The 21,189-nt window shown below is 38.5% G+C and overlaps 1 protein-coding gene across 1 annotated transcript in view; it reads left to right on the top strand.

Annotated features, from left to right (window-relative positions):
* The window catches only part of USP43 (ubiquitin specific peptidase 43), a 128,209-nt gene that overhangs the window by 88,209 nt on the left and 18,811 nt on the right, over positions 1-21,189 (top strand). The window contains exons 7-8 of the mRNA XM_081969798.1: positions 6,110-6,272; positions 14,368-14,479. Of these exons, the coding sequence (XP_081825924.1) occupies positions 6,110-6,272; positions 14,368-14,479 (275 nt within the window). The remainder of the gene's footprint in view (positions 1-6,109; positions 6,273-14,367; positions 14,480-21,189) is intronic.

The raw sequence follows: 21,189 nt of genomic DNA, 5'->3' as shown, positions 1-21,189 counted from the left end.
CAGCCAACCAGAGACAACACTGACCTTCAACCAACCCACACAACCTCCCCACCAGCAGTTCACCTCCCAATGTCCCTGACTTGATGTAACCTCCCTATCACAAGACCCATCACAAGATTCCCTGATGACCCACACCTGACCCATCATAAGACCCTCACTTGACATACCCACAGAACTGCAGAAATAATGTTCTAAGCAGCAGAATATTGATCACTGACTATGATGGGAACTATGAAGAGAAAAATGACAACCCCTAAATTCCATTGAAGATGTTATCTAACCTGGTAATGAAACGTTCAGAAACCAACCCACAAGCTCAAAGAAGAAACCTTCACCCTTATCCTGACCTGTAGATATTCACCACTATTGCATCATATATTTATTATTATTGTTATTATTTTGTTATGATATACTTTATTCATTAAACATGAAACTCAGCCAACTGAACATTAAAAAATGCATTACAAATACCAGTGACTGGTGCTAATGGTTGATACGGTTTGCTGCCAGCATCCTAGGTATCAACCAAGTACCTTCTTAAAATATAAGATGTTCCGAGTAGCGCAGTTTTTTGCAGTTCTGCTGGTGTTATTGCAGAAAGCTGAAATTTGTTGATGCATCTTGTGAAATTCTTGGACAAGGTGCCAAGTGCCCCGATGACAAAGGGTATCACTGTTACATGCTTCATCCATAGCCGTGTAGTTTCGATGGCCAGGTCGCGATATTTCATGATTTTTTCTAGTTCTTTTTCTTTGACTCTGGCATCTCCAGGAACAGCAATATCAATAAACTGTACACTTTGGCCCTCTACAACCGTGATATCTTGCGTGTTGTGCTCCAAATGACGATCCGTTTGTATTCGAAAGTCCCACAAGATGTTCACTTTCTCATTTTCGATAACTTTTTCCACTTCATGTTCCCATGACTTTCTGGATACAGGTAAATCATATTTTTTACATAATGACCAGTGGATTAATTTAGCAACTCGGTCATGTCTAGCTTTGTAATCAGTTTGTGCGATTTAGCTGCATTTACATATTAAATGTGAAACAGTTTCGACTTTGTTATTGCAAAGTCAGCAGTTTGGGTTGTCAGTGGATTTTTGTATCTTCGCTTTCATGGCATTTGTTTGTAGTGCTTGTTCTTGAGCAGCCAGTATTAAACCTTCCATTTCTTTCTTGATAGTTTCCATCTTAAGCCATGTCCATGTCAAGTTGTCATCATATTTTCCTTCAATGTTTTTCAACTGCTGTCCATGCAAAGCTTTGGTTTTCCATCTATTTAATCTATCATCCAGCTGTTTATCCTTATATTCTGCCTTTGTTTCTGTTGTTTTTATGCTGTTCTCCATATTCACAGACTGCAGCAATTTTTCTGTACTTTGGTTCACATAATCATTCAAACTTTGTTTTTCTTCTTCTACAGTTTGATGGATTTGCAATAGCCCCCTACTCCCTATTTTTCTTGGCAAGTACAACCTGTCGATGTCACTTCGTGGATGTAAAGCGTGGTACATATTCAAAAGTTTGCGTGTTTTCCGGTCCAGGTTTTCCAGTTCAGCCAGTCCAGTTTATGATTCCAGCTGAGTAGTGTATCACTGGAACTGCCCATGTATTAATGGCTTTAATTATGTTTCCAGCATTCAGCTTTGATTTTAATATTTTGCTGACCCCCTTGATGTATTCCTTTTGCATTGACTCTTTGACTTTTCCATTCAAGATGTTATCTGTTTCCAATATGCCTAGGTACTTGTAATCATCATCCTTTGCTAATGCTTTCACTATATTTCCATTTCCCAGTTCTATTCCTTCTGTTTTTTTCCCATTTTTCCTCGCCGCATGGATAATATAGCACATTTTTCAAGCCCAAAGTTCATTTTGATGTCACTGCTGAACAGTTGAACTGTGTTGAGTATTGATTTAAGTTCAGTGGGGCTTTTTGCATACATTTTAAAGTCATGTATAGTAGATAGTTTATCTTGCCATGTTGGCTTGAGATTTGGTATCCCAGTTTTGTGTTTTGTAGGATTATTGTCAGTGGAATTAATGCAATGTTGAACAGTAGTGGTGAAAGTGAATCCCCTTGGAAGATTCCTCGTATGATGTTGACTTCACATTATTATTATTATTATTATTATTATTATTATTATTATTATTATTATTATTATTATTATTATTATATATGTGGTTAATCTTTGGTGAAATTCACAGCCTTTGGGACTGGTTGGTAGCTCAACAGCTCAAGTCCTAACCAAGGACCTAGGAACTGTTAAAATAACTTTAGGTTATAAGGTTATAAGCTATTCCTGTTATTATTATATACTTTATTCATTAAACATGAAACTCAGCCAACTGAACATTCAAAAATGCATTACAAATACAAGTAACTGGTGCTAATGGTTGATACGGTTTGCTGCCAGCGTTCTAGGTATCAACCAAGTATCTTCTTGAAATATAAATATGTTCCGAGTAGAGCAGTTTTTTTGTAGAATCGGAATGTTAAAGTCTGATAAATTTAGAATTTCCAAATAACGAGGTAGCCCTTTAGGTATTATTATTATTCTGCAACAGATATTCTCAGAGTTCCTCTTTCCCACCTACATGCTATGAAAGAGATGACTTCCTGACTTTTTCATAGCAGTAACCGAAACTTTTTTTCCCCATTTTTTTGTAGCTTAAGAAACTCTTGCCATCTAGATACATATCAGTGAAAGGTCCATCTGTGTAAGGAAAAGGACCTTAAACCAAGCATTCTGCTAACCTGCTGGACTTTTCACCTCTCAAAAAAGTGGGAAGTCTTAGGAAGCTATGCACACTGCTTGGCAGCCTCTGCTTTTTATCTGCTCTGTCTTGATTATTGATCAGACATGTTTGGGATGCAATAGATTGAATCTCTGTGTTCCAAATATCCTCTGACATTACAGATCCCATCACACTCCTAGGGGAGGGAATGTTAGGATGCTCCATTATAAAAATAATCATGTGGGAAGAATGATTGCATTATTTTTCACTGTATGAGTAAGAATTGTAGGGAACATTCAAACATGCAGGCTTCACATAGTCCAGAAGACTTTAATGCTTAGAAATATATTTGGAATTATCCCATTTGAGAATTTCTATAGCTCTGAATTCTTAGATGCTTGGTTGGGTTAGGAATCTGCAGAGGTGAACCTGACAAGGGTGACTTCAGGAAGAAGAGGTTCAAAAGCATTTATCTGAGCTGTGGGGCTGGCACGCATCTGTCCAGATGGCGGCATTTCTTTAAAAGAATGCGCTTGTAGATGCAAGACAAGAATGGGTCTGAAGACACAGTCTGGCAGTGATTTATTGTTTCTCTGGGCTAAACAAGAAGCCTTAATTGAAAAACATGAGAGGTGACAGTATGTGAGCAGATCTGGGAGATGGAATTTCACAAAATATCCTGCCTTTGGGACAGTCCTATTGCCAGCTTTCATTAATGGATTATGCAGCCTAAATCTGTGCGGAAGGAATGATCCACCTTGAAACTGAGGTACAGATCAAGTTGTCTAAGGTTAAGTCTAGGGATCAGGAATAGTAAATCCTAGTATATTGGTTGTTAGGGTTGCCCTACTGGAGGGGATCAGTTAAGATCATTTAGGCAAACATTTGTTTTAGGGAAAGACATTTATGCAATATTTGTATTTGTATGAATGTATGATTGGTTGGTCCTGACTTTTCTGTAGAATGTTCCAGAAACTGACAGAATCAATGTACTGCATCATAAACTGTTGTTTTATAGTCACAATTGCAGCCATGTGACATTACTTCGCTCAACTTTCCTGGGCTTGGAAACTGAACAAGATGGTATCTAGTTAGCATTTACACGGGATAATACTAGGAAATCCTAAAAGTATAACATAGACTAGAAGATTTAGAAAAAAAAAAACTTGAAGAGGGCAATATAACCACCTGTCTCACAAACAGCAGAACCATCTCACCAGTTCACCCATCCCCTGGAGTCCTCAGGCCTGCTAATGTAACCAGGTCTTGAGGGACCTCCAGAAACTTTAAAAGTGATAAGGTCAACCTCACCATAGAGGAGAGAAGATTCCACAGTGCACGCATCACAGCAGAAAAACCCCACTGCTTAGAGCCCACTAAATCCATAATATGTCTTTGCTGCTGGATCTGATAGTACAGGTAGATAAAATTGAGGCAATGTGGTCCCTCAAATAAGTCCTATGCCAATGAAGGACTTTAAAGATCAACACCAGTACCAGGATCCAGAAACCAATGCAGTTCATGAAGCAGAGGTGTCATATGTGTTCTACCAGAAGCATGCATAGCTGCTCGTACCATTGCATTTTACACCAAAGTTTGTAGTAGATGCTTCCAGGTACTGAAGTTGAAGTTTCCAGGCCCTATTCAAGGGTATCTGGCCCCATGTACAGTGTACTGCAATAATTTAATCAGGAGATGACCATGGCATGAGTGACTATGAGTGGATTCACCTCATCTAGGAATGGGTGCAACTGGTGTGCCAGACAGAGTTGTGCAAAGGCCCTCCTAGCTATAACTGCCACCTGCTTTTTGAGCAGGAGTTATGAATCCAGGAGGATCCTCAGATTATACACAATGTCTGCTTGCGGTACCGTGACCACATCCAGTACCAAAGGTGGGACTTAAAACCCAAAGCCACTCCATTTTGCCAGTGTTCATCTGAAGCCTGTTGATTTCCACCCAGATCCTCATAGCCTCCAAACACCAGGATAAAAGACAGCATCAAAGGAGCATTATCAATGTATAATCGATAATAGTATATCTGAGGATACCTCACCCATGGCAATGGATGAGCTTATCCACTGATATGTAGATGTTCAATAGAAAAGAAGAAAGCACAAACCCCTGTGGCATCACACAAAGTAGGGGCTGAGGGCAGGATCTTTACTCCTCGATCACCACTGACTGGAATTGATCCTGGAGAAAGGAAGTGAACAAGCCCATCACTGTGCTACCTACCCTTAGTGCTTTGGGGTGATCGAGAAGGATACCACAGTTGATATCAAAAGCTGCTGAGAGATCAAATAAAGATGGATGCAACTATCAGCCATAGGAAACCAAGAATAACACGAGTAATAGCTCAGAGTACTTTTTAAATATTGCTTGTAATAGCCAGAATCTTGCCACACTAAAGTATACTCTGCATGACTGTCTGATAAATGCTGTGAAAAATTAGGGAGGATCTTTTCTATATCTCTTTCTGCATAGCAACAATTCAAGACTGATATGTCTCTTTGCTCCTCCCTCTTGTAACTCATTGCTAGATTCTATCACATCAACAGAAAGGTTCCTGGTCCCAATGGCAAGCAGAGTTATTAACAATTGGAAGTATTAAGTTGTATAAACAGCACATGTGTGATAGATTCTACTGAACAAAGCAAGTTCCACTTTCCAACGGAGAGTTGTATATCTTCCAACTGTTTCTCTAATAGGTGGTGCCCCAATTTGGGCCAACATAAATAAGTTCCTTTGTAGAGCATATAAAAATATAATTAGGGATAGTCCAGAAAGGAGCAGCAGTTGGGCTAAAAAGGGGAAATGTTAGCTCTGTCATTTTGGATATTTACATCCTAAATCCTCTGCCTCAGTTCAGCCAGAGCTTTATCAAGTCCCAAAACAGATAGTGCTGGCAAGGTGAGACCACAGTATGCCAAATCATTAATTGAGAATAAAGAGATTATGCTAAACTTTACACCTCTGAATATAATTGGACTTCTAAGACTGACCCTCCTATTCAGAATTAGAGTGATCTTCACAGTAATGATGGATTGGGGAAAGTATGTTCAGATTCCAAACTTGTTTACAAACTAATTGGCTGGTCTATTGTCAGGGCATATTTTCCACTTTCTTCCCTATTCCATTAGAAAAATGGAAATAGGATTTTCTGTGAAAAAAAAAGTGATGCGTAGGGGTGACAAGCAGTAACTTTTAACATTGTGAGAAAGATCTCATTATCTGATTTATCCGCATTAATAAACTGATCTACTCAATGCAGGCAGTTTTTGTGCTGATGACCGATGTCTCTTTGAAAGTTTCATTGCGCTTAAGTCAGCTTGAAGCATTTGTACATGTTTTCCTTTTTTTTCCAGGTTGCCCACAGAGTCTCCCATCTTCTCCCAATTCTGCTGAGCCAGAGGGGCAGCGTTTGGTTCCTAATGGGGCCATGTCATCAGAGTTCCTGCACCATGGTGGAGGCGGCAGAATCCTGCTCCTTGTCTGTAATTTAGCCGGAACAGGGCAACAGGCTGTGAGGTAAGCCCTTGTACACAGGGGGGCTCTTTCTACAACAGGATCTTTCAAAAACAGGCACTTGACCTATTTTCTTGCAATCAGGGAAAAGAATCAAATGGACTTGCAGGTCCTAGGTAAAAAGCTGTGCTATATTCCTCCCGGTCATGTATTAACAAGATGATATCTACAGCTAAGCTTGAGTCTTTATTGTTTTATGGATGTGCCCATAGACTTTTCAACCCAGCAAAATGGAAATGGGTTGTCATTGATATCTTTCATGTTAGTGTTTAACTTCTCAGTCTAGCCTACAATGCTAGTGTTCCTTGGAGGTACCAGATAAAGTTGGTCAGGTATTGCAGCTTAACTAAGATACCTGTTTATTGTTCTTATAAACTATTTAGATTTTCCTGAGTAACATTAACATATTTCAGGTGCCCAAAAGAATATGAAAAAAGCAGAAAAAAAGCAAGCAAGCCTGTTATTTAAATATGCTTTAAAAAAAGACTATGCAGATGGCTCTACTTACTAGAAGACTGATACTAATCCTGCAATGTAAAGGAAGAAAATCCAATTATTAGCTGCAAGGGTGACACCTCTGCCGCCCAAGAGGTTTTGAGTTATTTCAGATTGCACAATAATAAAATACAAAAATTACAAGAAAGTCACATGGATAAATAATATAGTTATCAAAAATACAGTTGCAGACAATGGGACCCTTAGGTCAGATGGCATTCCACTTGCTACTGAGGATTATCCGAGGTTGTTTCAAAGTACTAATTTATTTTTAATTTAAAGGCGGTACTTGAATACCATGGCATTGATGAACAAATAATATCAGTTAGGTTTTGTAGACAACTGCTTAATATAATGGTTATGCAAATTTATGCCCCAACCAGAGATGCCAAAGAAGAGGAGGTTGATATGTCTTATGATCAAATTCAGTGTGTAAGAGAACATGCAAATAACAGAGTGGAATGTCAACGTTTAAAACAGTAAGGAGGAAACTGTAGTTGATTGTATGGCCTAGGAAACAGAAATGAAGCATGAGAACAATGTAGCAGTTTTTGCCAGTTCAATGATTTTTTTTTTCATCCTAATACGTTCGTCAAACAACCAAAACAAACCTATGTATATGGACCTCACCAGATGGAGTACTTAGATCAATTTCCCATATTATTGGTAGAATGAAGTGGGATAGCTTATTTATAACGGTAAAGGTGTGACCAGGAGCTGACTGTGGAACAGATCTAGAATTACTGGTGTGCAAATTCTAAACAAAACTAAAGTGGAAGAACAAGACAGCCAGGTTCCACAACATACTCTTGATCATATGCCCACCATTTTCAACATCAGGAATCATTGAAGTCCCATACTTATTGATAGGGAACCAAAAGAATAGTAGAATGGAATCAAAGGATTTGTTAAGGATGAGTGTGAAAAGAGATTGCCAAATTCCAAGAAACAGAAGAAAGGAAATTGAATGTCAGAATAAATGGTAGAAATTGCCAAGAAGAGAAGCCAAAGCCAAGAAAGACAAGTCTCAGAAAGAAATGTCAAGAAATTCAAAGAGCTGTTTGAAGAGACAAGAAGCAGTATTGCAACAAAAAAAAAATGCAAAGGCACTGAAGATGGAAACATGGAAAAGCAAGGAAAACCTTCCAAAAGATTTCTAAACTCAGAAGGAGACCCAACCTCACACAGCTATGCTATAAAGGATGCCAGTAGACAATAAATATTCAAGAAAAACAAAAAAGGTAGAATAAATATACTAAAATTCTGAACAGTAGAAGTGTCAACTTCCAAGATACCTTTGAAAATATTTTCTATTTACAAAAATTTCTAGTTCCTTAAAAATGAAGTTAAATCAGAATTCTAGTCATAACCATGTTAGAAGACTACAGGAATTGGTGGAAAAATCTGCAGAGATAACTCAAGGAGAATTAATAAGAATTCTCTCTAAACTGTATTAGCAAGTCAGGAGAGTGGCACAATGACAAAGATAGGGAAGATGTCGATCTATATATCAGTACAAAAAAAAGGAGACTTAACACAGTGCACAAACTAATGGCAACAGGCATGGCCACCTACCCTAGAATTGACAATTAAGATAGTGGAGTGATAGGCTTGTAGAATCAATACCAACAGTAACGGAATCAGCAGTCAAGAAGCACACAGATTAGCACTTGGCAGAGTAACAGTGAAGGTCTTGAAGAAGTATGTCAGATACTGTGATGTGTTTATGCCTACAAAAATCAGAATGGTGCAAGCAGCGGTCTCCCTGTGAAATTCTGCGAAAGCAAAAGTTGAACTTTGAAGAGGTAGGATAGAAAGAATATTGACGCTTTTGAACTTCAGTATTGGAAAAGATCCCTGAGTATACTACGGATAACCAAGAAAACAAATTTGTATAACAGAGTTCTCATTCAAGAGAGACACAAATGGCAAGTGTCATATTATCGTATTTTGGACATATTTTGTAAATATCCTGGTTTTTTCATTACTCTATATCGCTGGGAAAGATGGAAGGAAAGAAAAACAGAAAGGATGACACCAACAATGGATAGGCGGGGAGTCTGTGGGTGCATTGTTGAAAGATCTGAAAAGCCAGGTCATGGACACATTATCCTGGATAAAATCTTAAATGTTTCTGTTATGATTTGACAGTGACTTGAAGCCATTAAATCAATGGCTGCTACTTCTCATGCGATCATTTGTAGTTTTTGTGAAAAATCCTCTTTTGATCCCTCTCACTGGGTGTCAATGACAACTCACCACCGTGCCCAACTCACCACAGGACAACTCACTGCGGGACCAGAGTTACACAAATATCAAAGAAACAATGGCATAGAATCATTAAAGAAAGGACGCAAACAAAAGGACAGAATGAAATGTGAATAGCAAAAATCAAAATGTTTTCTTTTAAATTCATTTTAAATAATTAAGTAAAATTGTTAAATTGGTCCACAATGAGGTGTCCTGTGGTGACTTAGTCCTGACAAATTGTCATGCCCTTCGGGGAGAGGGGGCGGTCTAGAAATCTAAATAATAATAATAATAATAATAATAATAATAATAATAATAATAATAACAACAACAACAACAACCACCAGTTTCTGGAAAAAATAAAAGATAAAGTGGACAGTGAAAAAACTTGGTTATGGTTAACAGCAGGTACATTAAAGAAAGAAACAGAGTCACTAATCCTGGCTGCGCAAGAACAAGCTATCCGAACAAATGCCATTAAGGCCAAAATCTAAAAATCCTCTGATGATGCCAAATGCAGACTCTGCAAAGAAGTTGCTGAAACTGTTGACCACATACTCAGCTGCTGTAAAAAAATCACGCAGACTGACTATAAAATGCGGCACAATTCAGTGGCACAAATGATCCACTGGAATTTGTGCAAAAAATATAATATTAAAACAGCAGCAAACTGGTGGGAACATAAGCCTGAAAAAGTCGTCGAGAGTCAGATGGTCAAGATCTTGTGGGATTTTCGCATACAAACGGATAAAATACTGGCGCATAATACACCAGACATCACACTGGTTGAGAAAAATAAGGTTACAATCATAGACATCGCAATACCAGGTGATAGCAGGGTCGCCGAGAAGGAATATGAAAAAATCGTGAAATACCAGGACTTAAAAATCGAAATCCAACGATTATGGCACAAACCAGCAGTGGTAATTCCAGTGGTAATCGGCACACTGGGTGCTATTCCAAAAGCACTGGAATTACATTTAAAACAGTTAAAAATTGACAAAATCACCATCAGTCAAATGCAAAAGGCTGCACTGCTTGGATCTGCACGTATATTAAGAAAATACGTTACGACGTCCTAGGCCCCTGGGTGGGGCCCGACTAGTAATTAATGCCAAATCCGGCGAAACAACTGGCCGCTGTGATACACTTCTGTTGATGCAATAATAATAATAATAATAATAATAATAATAATAATAATAATAATAATAATAATAATAATAATAATAATAATAATGCGGTGAGTTGGCCATGGTGAGTTGTCCCATTCCCCTCACCGGTGTGGTGGTTGTTCTGTAGGATAAAAACCAGGTCCCCCTTATTGTCCCCAAAGCTGACAGAAGTGCACTAACAATACTGGAAGAAGAGTCTGCAGCAGAGGGGAACGGCTTTCATGCTGAAAGGTAGCTACTTGTTTCCCTCAGGATCCCCGATCTGCAGGGTTGCTGATTAGCAGCCAGATAAGCAGCAGCTGGGCTTGTTAAGCACAGTTTCCTTTGTGTTATTTGGCACAACACCTGGATTTTGTAATGTTAATGTTAAGGTCTGATAAAGCAAGTGTAGCATTAAGTTAATAGACTCAGCTTGAGGCAATTGAGTTAGGAGAGTAGTGGTGTTATTTCTGCCAAATCCCTGCTATGCAGCTGGCCTGGAGTAGGAATCCCGAGCCAGCTCTATGGTCTGGACTATATTTTGCCCATTTGGATTATGTGTGGTCCCCCCCCCCCTCACTTCCTTTCAAAAACACTTTTTTCCTCTTGCTGAAAATGAGGAACCACACTCAGTAGCACGGTTATGAGTTGCTCATGGGAGGGAAATTGAATGCCAAAGCACTGTAGGCGGATAATGAATTCACTGTGCACATCCCAAATGTCATTAAGTAAGTCTCTGCATACTTGCAGTGGCTAATAAACTATCATCGGCTGGAAACAGCTTGTGAGATGCTGAGCTTTATGGCTGATAAATTTGTCTAGCAATATTTCCATATTATTCAGGCAAGCTCAGCCCATCTTCCCCATCCTTTTTCATGGGCAAGAAGACCTTTTTAAACATTTGGTTCTTTCTGTTCTACTTTTTTTTTTTTAGTCAACGGGGGTAGTGCAGCCCAGCATGTAGAATAGAAAGAAAATTCATAGTTTTATAGTGATAGCAGAATTTGGCTTCTGCCACAGGAAGAAAGCAGATGTGCCTTAAGATTTCTATCTATTGTTGGGTTTTTTTAAAAAATGATCAATTAGATGTTTATGCCCTTCTGTAATTAAAGTTTTCTGGTCATTTCTTCTACATTGCAAAAGTATGAGTTTAGGTCTTTAAAACGGGGAGTATTCTGTTTGTGAAGGAAGACCTTTACCTGGTTTCTTTAAATTGTTTTAATGCCTGTGGAGTATTGTGAGTTGCACAAGCAAAGGGAGAGAACTTGAAGAGTTTCAGCCTGTCAGTTTCACTGTCAGGGGCAGAGAATTGCGAGAATTAGGCTGTTACCACCACAGTCTTTAAGGCCCAGCTTCCAATAGTACCCGAAGCCCTTTTCAAAGGCAGGAGTCAAGCATTTCAAATCTAAAGGTGGAGTTGTAGGCTCCCAAATCCCAAAGTAAAACATGTTTATCTTTCTCTAAAAGGAGAGCAAATGCTTTCAAAACAAAACAAAAACAGCAAAATAGATTAGGCATGTAAAAACAGCACTAAACTACCTACTATTTTCTAGGCTTGAAATTGGAACATGGAATTGAGTTACATTTGCTTTTAATTATAGAATCAAGAGAAATTGATTCAAGTCCATATGATTTTCTTGATGCCAAAAAAAAAAAAAACACAACCCAACCACACACTCTGACAATGCAAATCTTGCCTGCTCCAAATGTTTACCACAGATGGGCTAGCTAAGCCTGGCTTTCTCTAAAAACAATTATCTTCTTGATTTTGCAATACAAATATGGTTTAGTTTTCTATTTGGGCAATGTTCTCAGTCTGTAAGCAATCCTACCCCTAGGCTAAATTTTTGAAACTCCTTCCCTGCTGCCTATTTTTTCTTTTTCCCTAGAGTTTTTATATCATATCAATTTAAAAACATTAAAAGAAATTTCAGATCAGATGCTAACTAAATGTAATATTTCCAGGTAATATATTTAAATCAAAAGAGATACATCAAAATATTATCTGATGTATTCATGTTGCCCCTAGTTGTACCCATTTGTATACTTCAGAATTGAAATACAATAATACAATAGCAGAGTTGGAAGGGTCCTTGGAGGTCTTCTAGTCTAAACCCCTGCCTAGGCAGGAAACCTTATACCGTTTCAGACAAATGACTATCCAACATATGAAATGTTCTCCATAGCTTTAAATTTCTTTGGAAGCATCAAAATATGAAGGTAATCCATTCAAAACATATTTTCAGAGAGTTAAGTCTTCCAAATAATATGATATTTAGAGCAGAAATCCAAATGACCACTAGGTGGCAATACAGAGATCTAGAAAAGCTTAGCAGCAAAGCTCTTTGCTCCTGATGGGTTGTCGCTGGATTTTTGCAGGCCGGTTATGGTAGCCCTTAGTTATAGTATTGCTTGGTTTTATAATGACACCCTTAACTGTATTTGTTTACTTAGTTCCCTAAACTCTTATGCTTTTTTAAAAATAAATAATTTGTGTTGCTGACAAAATGCACACACACAAAAACCCCATTTATTAAGATCTGTTGAGATCTCTCCAAAGCAATAGAAGGATGATTAATACAGAATTAATGTAGATAATGAAACCAAAATTCATTAAAGTTATTACAGCATGTAGATTATACATAGATATGTGGGATACATTTTTAAATGGCTGGGTAGAAATTAGTGCTAATTTCATGTCTGAGTAATGCTTGAGATTGTTGAAAATAAGAGATGGGATATAGGAAGAAGGGATTGTCCTTATTGTAATTTAGGAAGAGATGAAAAGTTATTAAAACTTTTATATGTGTGGTGAAGGTTGGAAGTCATTTCTTTATATACTGTGTTTATTTTTCTTTGCTATATATTTACTTTTCTTTTTCTTTCTTTCTGTTCTTTATACCTTTGTCTACTCTGCACCTTTACTCTTTCTAATTTTGCATTAGTTTGTTAGTTTTTACAATTGTAACTATAATCTTTAATAAAAATTACCTGGGGCAAAAAAACTATTTAAAACATAGCATTCAACAAAAGATATGGATTATTACCTCACCCCACCCAAAAGGAAGAGATGGAAGAGGCACAGATTTGTTAAGAATCCTTTCAGTTTTATGAGTAAAGATAATATGTAATCTGAAAGCATAGTGGAAGTTTCTTTATTTGTAACTGCAGATTTGAAGAAATGATGTCTTGTGGGATTTGCTTTGTCAGGAAGATGGCTCACGATGCACTCTCCAATTAATGCATCTTATTATGGTTATGCAAAAATATTGTCCTCCTTATATTTTTAGGTGTTTCTCTTGCTTTTTCTCTGCACCAGATTTTTTTTAGCTTTGTGGGTGGCCTAATAATAACTTAATTATTTTAGAATGTACTTTGAACTTCATGTTTTCAAAAACAAATGTTTTAATCGTCCATATGTTCAGGGTTACATAAAAACAAAATTTCAGTTTTCAAGCTGGCATATGAGTAGTTTAATGATATAGTTCTCTGTAGGGGGGGGGAGGGAAGCCCTTGTTTTGCTTGTAAGTTTAATGTCTTTTGATGAAGGTACCAATTTCAGCGCTTGCTGTGTGTTGATACTTTTTTCAGTGGATGAGTATCATTTAGCATGGTTTGTCTTCATAGGTGAATGAAGGTTCAGGTTCTTGACTTACAACAATTTGTTTAGCAACATTCAAAGGTACAGTGAGATTGAAAAAAGTGGCTTACCATGAGTCCTCGCTCTTATGCCCATTGCAGCATCCCCACGGTGACATGATCAAAATTTGAATGCTTGGCATCCAGCATGTATTTATGACAGATACGGTGTCCCAGGGTCGCCATTTGCAACCTTCCCAGTCAGCTTCTGGCAAGCTGTGCCTGATTTTATGACCCTTTTTTGTCACCGTTGTTAAATGAATCACTGCAGTTGTTCACCAGTGAATCCGTTGCTAAGTTAACCGTTGCTAAAAGTGAATTGGGGAAGCTGGTTAACTTAGCAACGGATTCACTGGTGAACAACTGCAATGATTAATTTAACAACGGTGACAAAAAAGGGTCATAAAATCAGGCACAGCTCAATTAACACCTTGCTTAGCAACAGACATTCTGGCTTCAGTTGTGGTTGTAAGTCAAGGACTACCTATAATTAAAGCTTCACTTTCTCGCAGATGTCTCTAGAACAAATGTAGCGCCTCATCATGCATGTTTTCCCCCCCTAGGTTTGGCCCTCCGCTGCTGATGAGAGAAGATAGAGCCATGTCATGGGAACAGCTGCAGCAATGTATCATGGGCAAAATGCGCTATTTGATGAGAAGAGAGGCCCAAGTGCAGGTAGGTCTGTCCTGATACCTTAGTCAAATTGTGATTATAACAATTTACTAAGGAGAAGAGCGCCCAAAACTGTCTTGAGTTCATAGGCAGGAGACGGCTCTTCATCCCTTTATAAGTGCTTAAGCCAGAGCAAAACCTATTTTCTGTTTTACAGTTTACAGAGGATTATTTCCTCAAAATGATTTGAATCCATGCCATCGATTTTTGTAGTAAACACTCTTAGAACCTCCAAAGTAGGTAGAGGTCTCACCTTGTCCTCCCTTGTCCTAAGGAATGGCCTATGTTCACTCTTCGAAACGACAATGAAAAGAGTAATTACCATGCCAATGTTGCACTCGTGTTTGTGATGTTTTCTTAGATGTCAGGATACGAGACCTACTTAATGAGATTTTATGAACTGCGGTCTGATACAGAAGAAGCAATAGAGGAAAGGAAAGGGAGGTGAGGGGAGAGCTGGACAGGGTGGAACTGTTTTTCTTACTTTTGTAATTTAGAAACTTGTGATCGCTTCCTGAATTCACTTAGTGACAAATGAGTCATTTAAAATGTGATATGTTTCCTGCATGTCTCTAGCCTTCCAGAGGTTTTTTTAAGTGGATAGAGTTTTAATTAAATTACAGCTGGTGAAATCATAATCATTTGTCGCAAGGGACCTAAAATTAATTTCCTGTGCAAAATGAAGATTGATAATCAAATCCAGATTCAGGATAGTCACTTTTAGATGCTTGCTGGTTCTATTTCTTACACGTGATTATTGCTCTTTAGCCTCTCAGTGGAGAAAGTGCTTCTTTTGAATCTATTAATCTGCTCCGCTCTGCCATTTGAAACTTTTGGAAATAAAAAATTCAGGGATAATGAAGGAGTTTCATGTATTAGTCCCATGTACTTAGTTGAACAAATATTCTCAGGGGGTCTATAATTATAGCTTTTCTTTCCTTTCTACGTTCAGGCTGAATGTTTAATAGGAGATGATTTGTTTATAAATGAAGTAGCCTTATAGATAAGGAAATAGGTATTGCAGAGACTCCTGTGAGTAAGTTACAGGGACATGTAACACTTCATTTTCAGTTGAAAGTGATGCTTTGCAACCTGTACGTATCCATATGGCTGCTTTTAGTACAGATATCCCTTGCTTATTGACTGCCTTGTTTACTGATCCTTTGTAGGTATGATTTTTTTTTTTTTTAAACAAACAGCATTTACAACTGTCATAGCATCCTGTGGTTACATGAACGCAATTCGGGCATTTCACAAATGGCTTACAATAAGCCAAGATAACAGAGAAAGAGGAAGTAAAATTGTACATTGCAGTCACATAATGTTTTGCTTAATGACTGTGAGAATTCACTTAATGACCAAAGGGGAAATAAGGTCATAAGACTGTCATGTTCACTTGATTTTCTGCAATGCTTAGAGTTGTCAGACCAATTGTCCACTAATCAAGGACGACCTGTAAATTTTAAACAGGGAGTCTATTCATCCTCTTGCAAAGCTTCTCTTCCTATATGGTAGTCAAAGCCATGATTAGTTCTGGTGGGCAGGATTTGAGACATTACAGTGTATTGCTTAGTTCAGTGCTGTTTTTCTCATTCTCCTGAATGGCAACTGTTCATTTCAGTAAGGTACAAGCACTAGGGATTAAACTTATCCTGAAGATGCTTAGGACTGCGTGTATTCACTTACCTTGTTTCCAGATAGTTTTGAAAGAACTTACTAAGGAGTTGTTTGTGGATACCTGGAGATGTGTGTGTGTGTGTGTGTGTTTTGTAATCTGTGGGTTTTGCCCTTTGCCTGAAAGCAGGTGCATTATATTGTGTTTTAGTTTTATTTATATTTCTGTGGATAAACTACCAGTATATGATATTATAAGATGTAATAAGAGCAATAATAAACTTTTTTTTTACCATGTTGACCTCCAAAGCCCTCTGCGTGGTGACAAAATCTGTAGGAGCTACATTCATGTTAATTGTGGCAAAATCTTTAGGAGTGACTTTCATGTTAATTACACTTATAATATTGGCCTCAAGTTGGCATAGCAGATGCAAAATGTCACTGTGCTTCCAATGAAGCCACCAGGCACTGCATCATATATTGCTGGTGCACAAAATAGAATACTGTGATTTTTGTTCTCAGCAGTTCTTCTGGGCCCAGGAAATCTCAGCATCCATAATTTTTGTGGTAAGTTTAGAGATGCAATAATAAATTTAAGAATTCATTGCTGCAAAGAGATCACCTGTTGTCCTCTAATTTATTTGTAGATATTTAAAAAGTAATGGGTTGTCATGGGTTACTCAGATATAAATGACAATCATTTGTTCCTACTGTATGCTCAAAGGCAACTGGATTCCTTTATATATTTTGCATATAAAGCTCAGCTCTGCATAGGGGCTTCAAAGCTAACCCTGATGTGATATACTTCAGAGTAAGGAGATGCATTATAGGCATAGAAGGGATTTCTGGAACATCATTTTCTTATTAAGACTTTTGAAAGTTCAGTAATTTCAGGATTGCTTTATAAATAAAAAAAATGAATGTGTTATGTCTTTTGTTCTTTCATCAACGTATTTTGGAAGTTAAGGAAAGCTCTATGGATGTATCCACTTTGCAGCATTTCCAGTTGACCCATCAACTTCAATGACCAGTTACCCATCATGAACTGTTTGGAAGAAAACAATGCCCCTTCTTAAGTCAATCAGAGCATAGGACCACTTGATTCCACAGGGTGGTATTAAAACACGTCAGTAGCACATTAGTATGCCATACAATTTGTTTTATTAAGTTTTTTTTTATTTGCTCAGTCTTACTGCCAGTAAAAATGAAGTGACTCCATTCATTTCTCCTCCAGAGATTCCTACTTAGATAGACTCAAAAGCTGTGCTTAAAATCATAATCACTGAGTATTGCTGCATATGATAAGTCTGGTGTGCACAGAACTCAGTGTACTGCTTCAAATCTACAGGGTCTGTGGTGGGGAGAAGATTGGATTGGGGCACGGTGAGCTTCTTCTTGCATGGAAGAGTTATTCTCTACTCCGCCAAGAATAGATAATTTGGAAAAGACTGCTATGTGCCATGGATGGTGCATTTGGGATACTTCATAAGATTTGAAGGAACATTAACATACAAAGATAGTTGTAGGAACAACATGGTGGTGAAGTGGTTAAACAAGAACCAAAGAGATCCAGACTACTTTTAGCCATGGAATATCATTGGATATCTTTCGGCCAATCATTTTTCTGCTCAGTCCGAATACCACACAGAATTCTTTTTCTGCATCTTGGCGGGGGAGTATGGTGGAACAAAACGGAAAAGATTCCTACTCAGACTCCAGAAAACTGTTTTGTAAGCCACACGGAATGAGATGGATTAAATGACAGCTTCCGATATATTTTTATTTGCCATTCTGCATATGGCTTGTAGGAACAACTGTTCTGCATCAGCTAATATGTAAAAGACTCATGAAAAGTGGAGAGCCGGCAGCACACTTTCTCCACAGGGGAGCTGCCCCATAACTTCTAGAGATGAAATGCTAAGAGGGAGACACTTAGCAGGACCGCCTTGATCAAAAGAGGCTTTTGAGTGCCATAACTCTTCCTCACCTTTAGGCCTGTGAAACCTAAAGAAGTTGGCTTCCTATTTCCATCTCTAAATGAACTATTCAATTGCAGAACTTTGTTGAAACCAACAGGAACAGTATTTGCTTTCATTCTTATTTATTAGATTTATAACCTGCCTTTTTTTCTACAGGAGCTCAAGGCAATGTATATACTGCTTCCTTCACCTGTTTTTCCCCCACAACAATTCTATGTAGTAAGTTGGGCTACTAGAAAGTGACAGCCTCCAAGTCGCCCAGTGATCTTCTGTGAACTTGAACCTGGGCCTCCCAGCTCCTAGCCCTGCACCTGAATCACTACATAGCCATGGTTATCTCCATTACTTTCTCTACATAAAGAAGAAACCTCTGAGCCACATTTAAATAATGTTCAAATGATACCCTCACTATTGTACTACACTAGTTCTTGAGCTGAGAGGAAAGAAATGGTCCATAATTAGCAGGGTAGAGAGCCAGGGAATTTGATGCAAATATTGAGAAACTGTGTGTAATCAAAAAAGAGCAGGAGCCTAAGTCGTGTGAACAAAGACAGTAGTAAGAAGAGACTCAGAAGGACTCCTCCTGGATGGACTCACTGGGTGAGTCCAGGAAGGGAGGGGAGGAAAATCACAATCACTCTTGCAAAATTTGTTATTATAGTTTAAGTCAATAAAGTATGATTCTAATTTTCCCGTGGAGTTGATTTTCTGGTCTGGTCTACCTTATGAAGCTGATACCAGGTGAGCTTTTTTGGCTGAAAGTGCACTAGAATTTGGCTCTCCTCACTCTTAACCATTGCATCTTTCTGGCTGTCTGATTTTCTTATCCCATTGATGCTGCCCGTTCTCTTATTTAATCAATCTGTTTGTCCTTATTAACCCTAGAAAGAGAGTAAAAAAGAAAGTGAATTCATACTGGTTACTGTCAATCAAATGAAAATGGGGACAGCGCTTTGGTTTTGGGTGTGTTGAATTGGGGCTTTCTGGAGTTAGGCTTCAGTACCTGATGTCCTTAAATAACAAGGGCTTTGTTCCTATTCCAAGCCTGAAAAACAACCCACCTGGTAAAAATGCAGCCCCCTTTTCTTGAACTGAATATATATTTGGTCATGAGAACCCAAACTAATATGGTAGCTTTCATTGGTGCTATGAAATTACCAGGGCATTTTATATAGTGTCATCGGCAAACCTGGAAGTTTGCCCACCCCACCACCCCAATTCATTAAGCCTTTTAAAGCCTTAATTACAATACTTATTGCTTAGCCTCTTGGCGGAAAGAAGACACTCCTTGAGCTCCTGCTCCATTCAGGTGTCTATCACCTAGAACAGCGATGGCGAACCTTTTTGGGCTCGCGTGCCACAAGTGGGGGAAGCGCAGGGGGGTCGTGTGCGGGCGTGCCGCACCCATAATGCAATGCGCGACCCCCTCAGTGCGCATGCACGCACAATAGCCATCCCCCCATTTTTACATGCTTCCGGACAGTCCCTGAAGCCTCTGGAGGGCCTCTGGGGGGGCGAAAAATGGCTTTTAAAAATGGTGAACTCAGCTGGCCAGCGCACGCATGCACGCTGGCCAGCTGACAGGGCAGCGCCTCGCGTGCCCTGACAAATGGCTCCGCGTGCCACCTGTGGCACGCGTGCCATAGGTTCACCATCACTGACCTAGAATCTTGATCACTCCTTGGCTCTGGCTAAGCAGCTGCTTACTGTCTTTCTTATCTTCTGTGATTTCTTCAGTCTTAATTTTTGCCCTGAGTACCATACACCTTGCCGCAATCTCCTCTGATTCTTGCCATGCATCATCTAAGTAGTCTGGTTAGTAGTGTTGCAAAGAAAGCAGTTATAAAATTAGATGTTAACAGCATGACACAGACGTATTGTTATGTGAATTTGGAAGCCAATTGTAGGTTACTAGACAGAAAATGGAATGCCAAGATTTACAAGGCACTGACTGAGACTAGACAGGCGGAGCAAAAACAAATCTAAAGTACATGGGAAATGCCACTATAGATAGAAGGAGCGCAGATTTGTGACCCAGAGGGAGAAGCTTTCCTGTTTAGGAATGGAACAAACAAAATGTTAAAAAGTTACAATAGTTATATAGTTACTTACCAAGTACATCTAAATTATATTAAAGTAACCAAAATATCTTTACAATCCCCAAGGCATGTCACAACTTTTGAGCACCCCTAATGTTGGAAATTGAAAGTTGAAAAATTTGACATGCCCTATGACAGCTAAAGAGAAGATAAAGAACAACGGTCAAACTGGACATGGAGGGTGGGGGCGAAGAGTGGGCAGGAACATCCCTTTGGGATGAATCATTGGTAGCAAATGAGGTGAAAATGGTTTAATCGATCTGATCAAGAGAATCCTTAACCCTCTAACTAAGAAAGCTCAATCAGAAAAGAAGAACAGTGGTGGGTGAAAAAACCCAGTAGACACATCTTTCCAGGCTTCTACTGTCACCCCAAAATATACAAGCCCAACATACCTCTTTGCCCAATTGTATCATTTACTAGGGGACCCCAACATAACCAAAGAACTTACAAAGGAGCTTGGACATTTTACCCTCACAGTGCAATCTACTATAAAAGGTTGTCATGGGGAAACCCACCCCCATAACATTTTGGAATCTTAAAATCTCCTTTTGAAACCAGATTAAGTTAATTGGTTGTCTGACATTAAAGGCAGATGGTTGTGTTCTCAACATACCTTAATCAGGTAGTAACTATAACAAGGTCTGTGTTAATTTCTTTCTGAGTCGACCAGCAAATGCAGTAGATTGAGAACAGAGAAAGGAAGTATTTGTCCCTTATACAAATTTAATTAGCTGAATGTGCTTTTATAATATACAGTGATGGTTACTCCATAGAGGGATGATTTAAAGGGATCCAGATAAATCATTGGTAAATATCAAGGGCTATAATTGTAATAAATTTATAAAAACTTAACGTTTAGAATCTGCATGTAATTAAATCTGGTTGCTGTAAAAAATAATGAAAGTGAAATACTCTAGTCAAGTCCCTCTTTGGGTCTTGCAAGAAGCATCTCTCTGGCCACTATTATAAGCAGGGAGTTGGGTTAGAGAGATCCCTAGTCTGTTCCTCCACAGCATTT

Source organism: Natrix helvetica, assembly GCF_964273705.1.
Source record: "Natrix helvetica genome assembly, chromosome: 1".
Lineage (NCBI taxonomy): Eukaryota > Metazoa > Chordata > Lepidosauria > Squamata > Natricidae > Natrix > Natrix helvetica.
The sequence above is the reverse complement of the archived record's forward strand: the minus strand, read 5'-3'. Positions and strand labels throughout refer to the sequence as shown.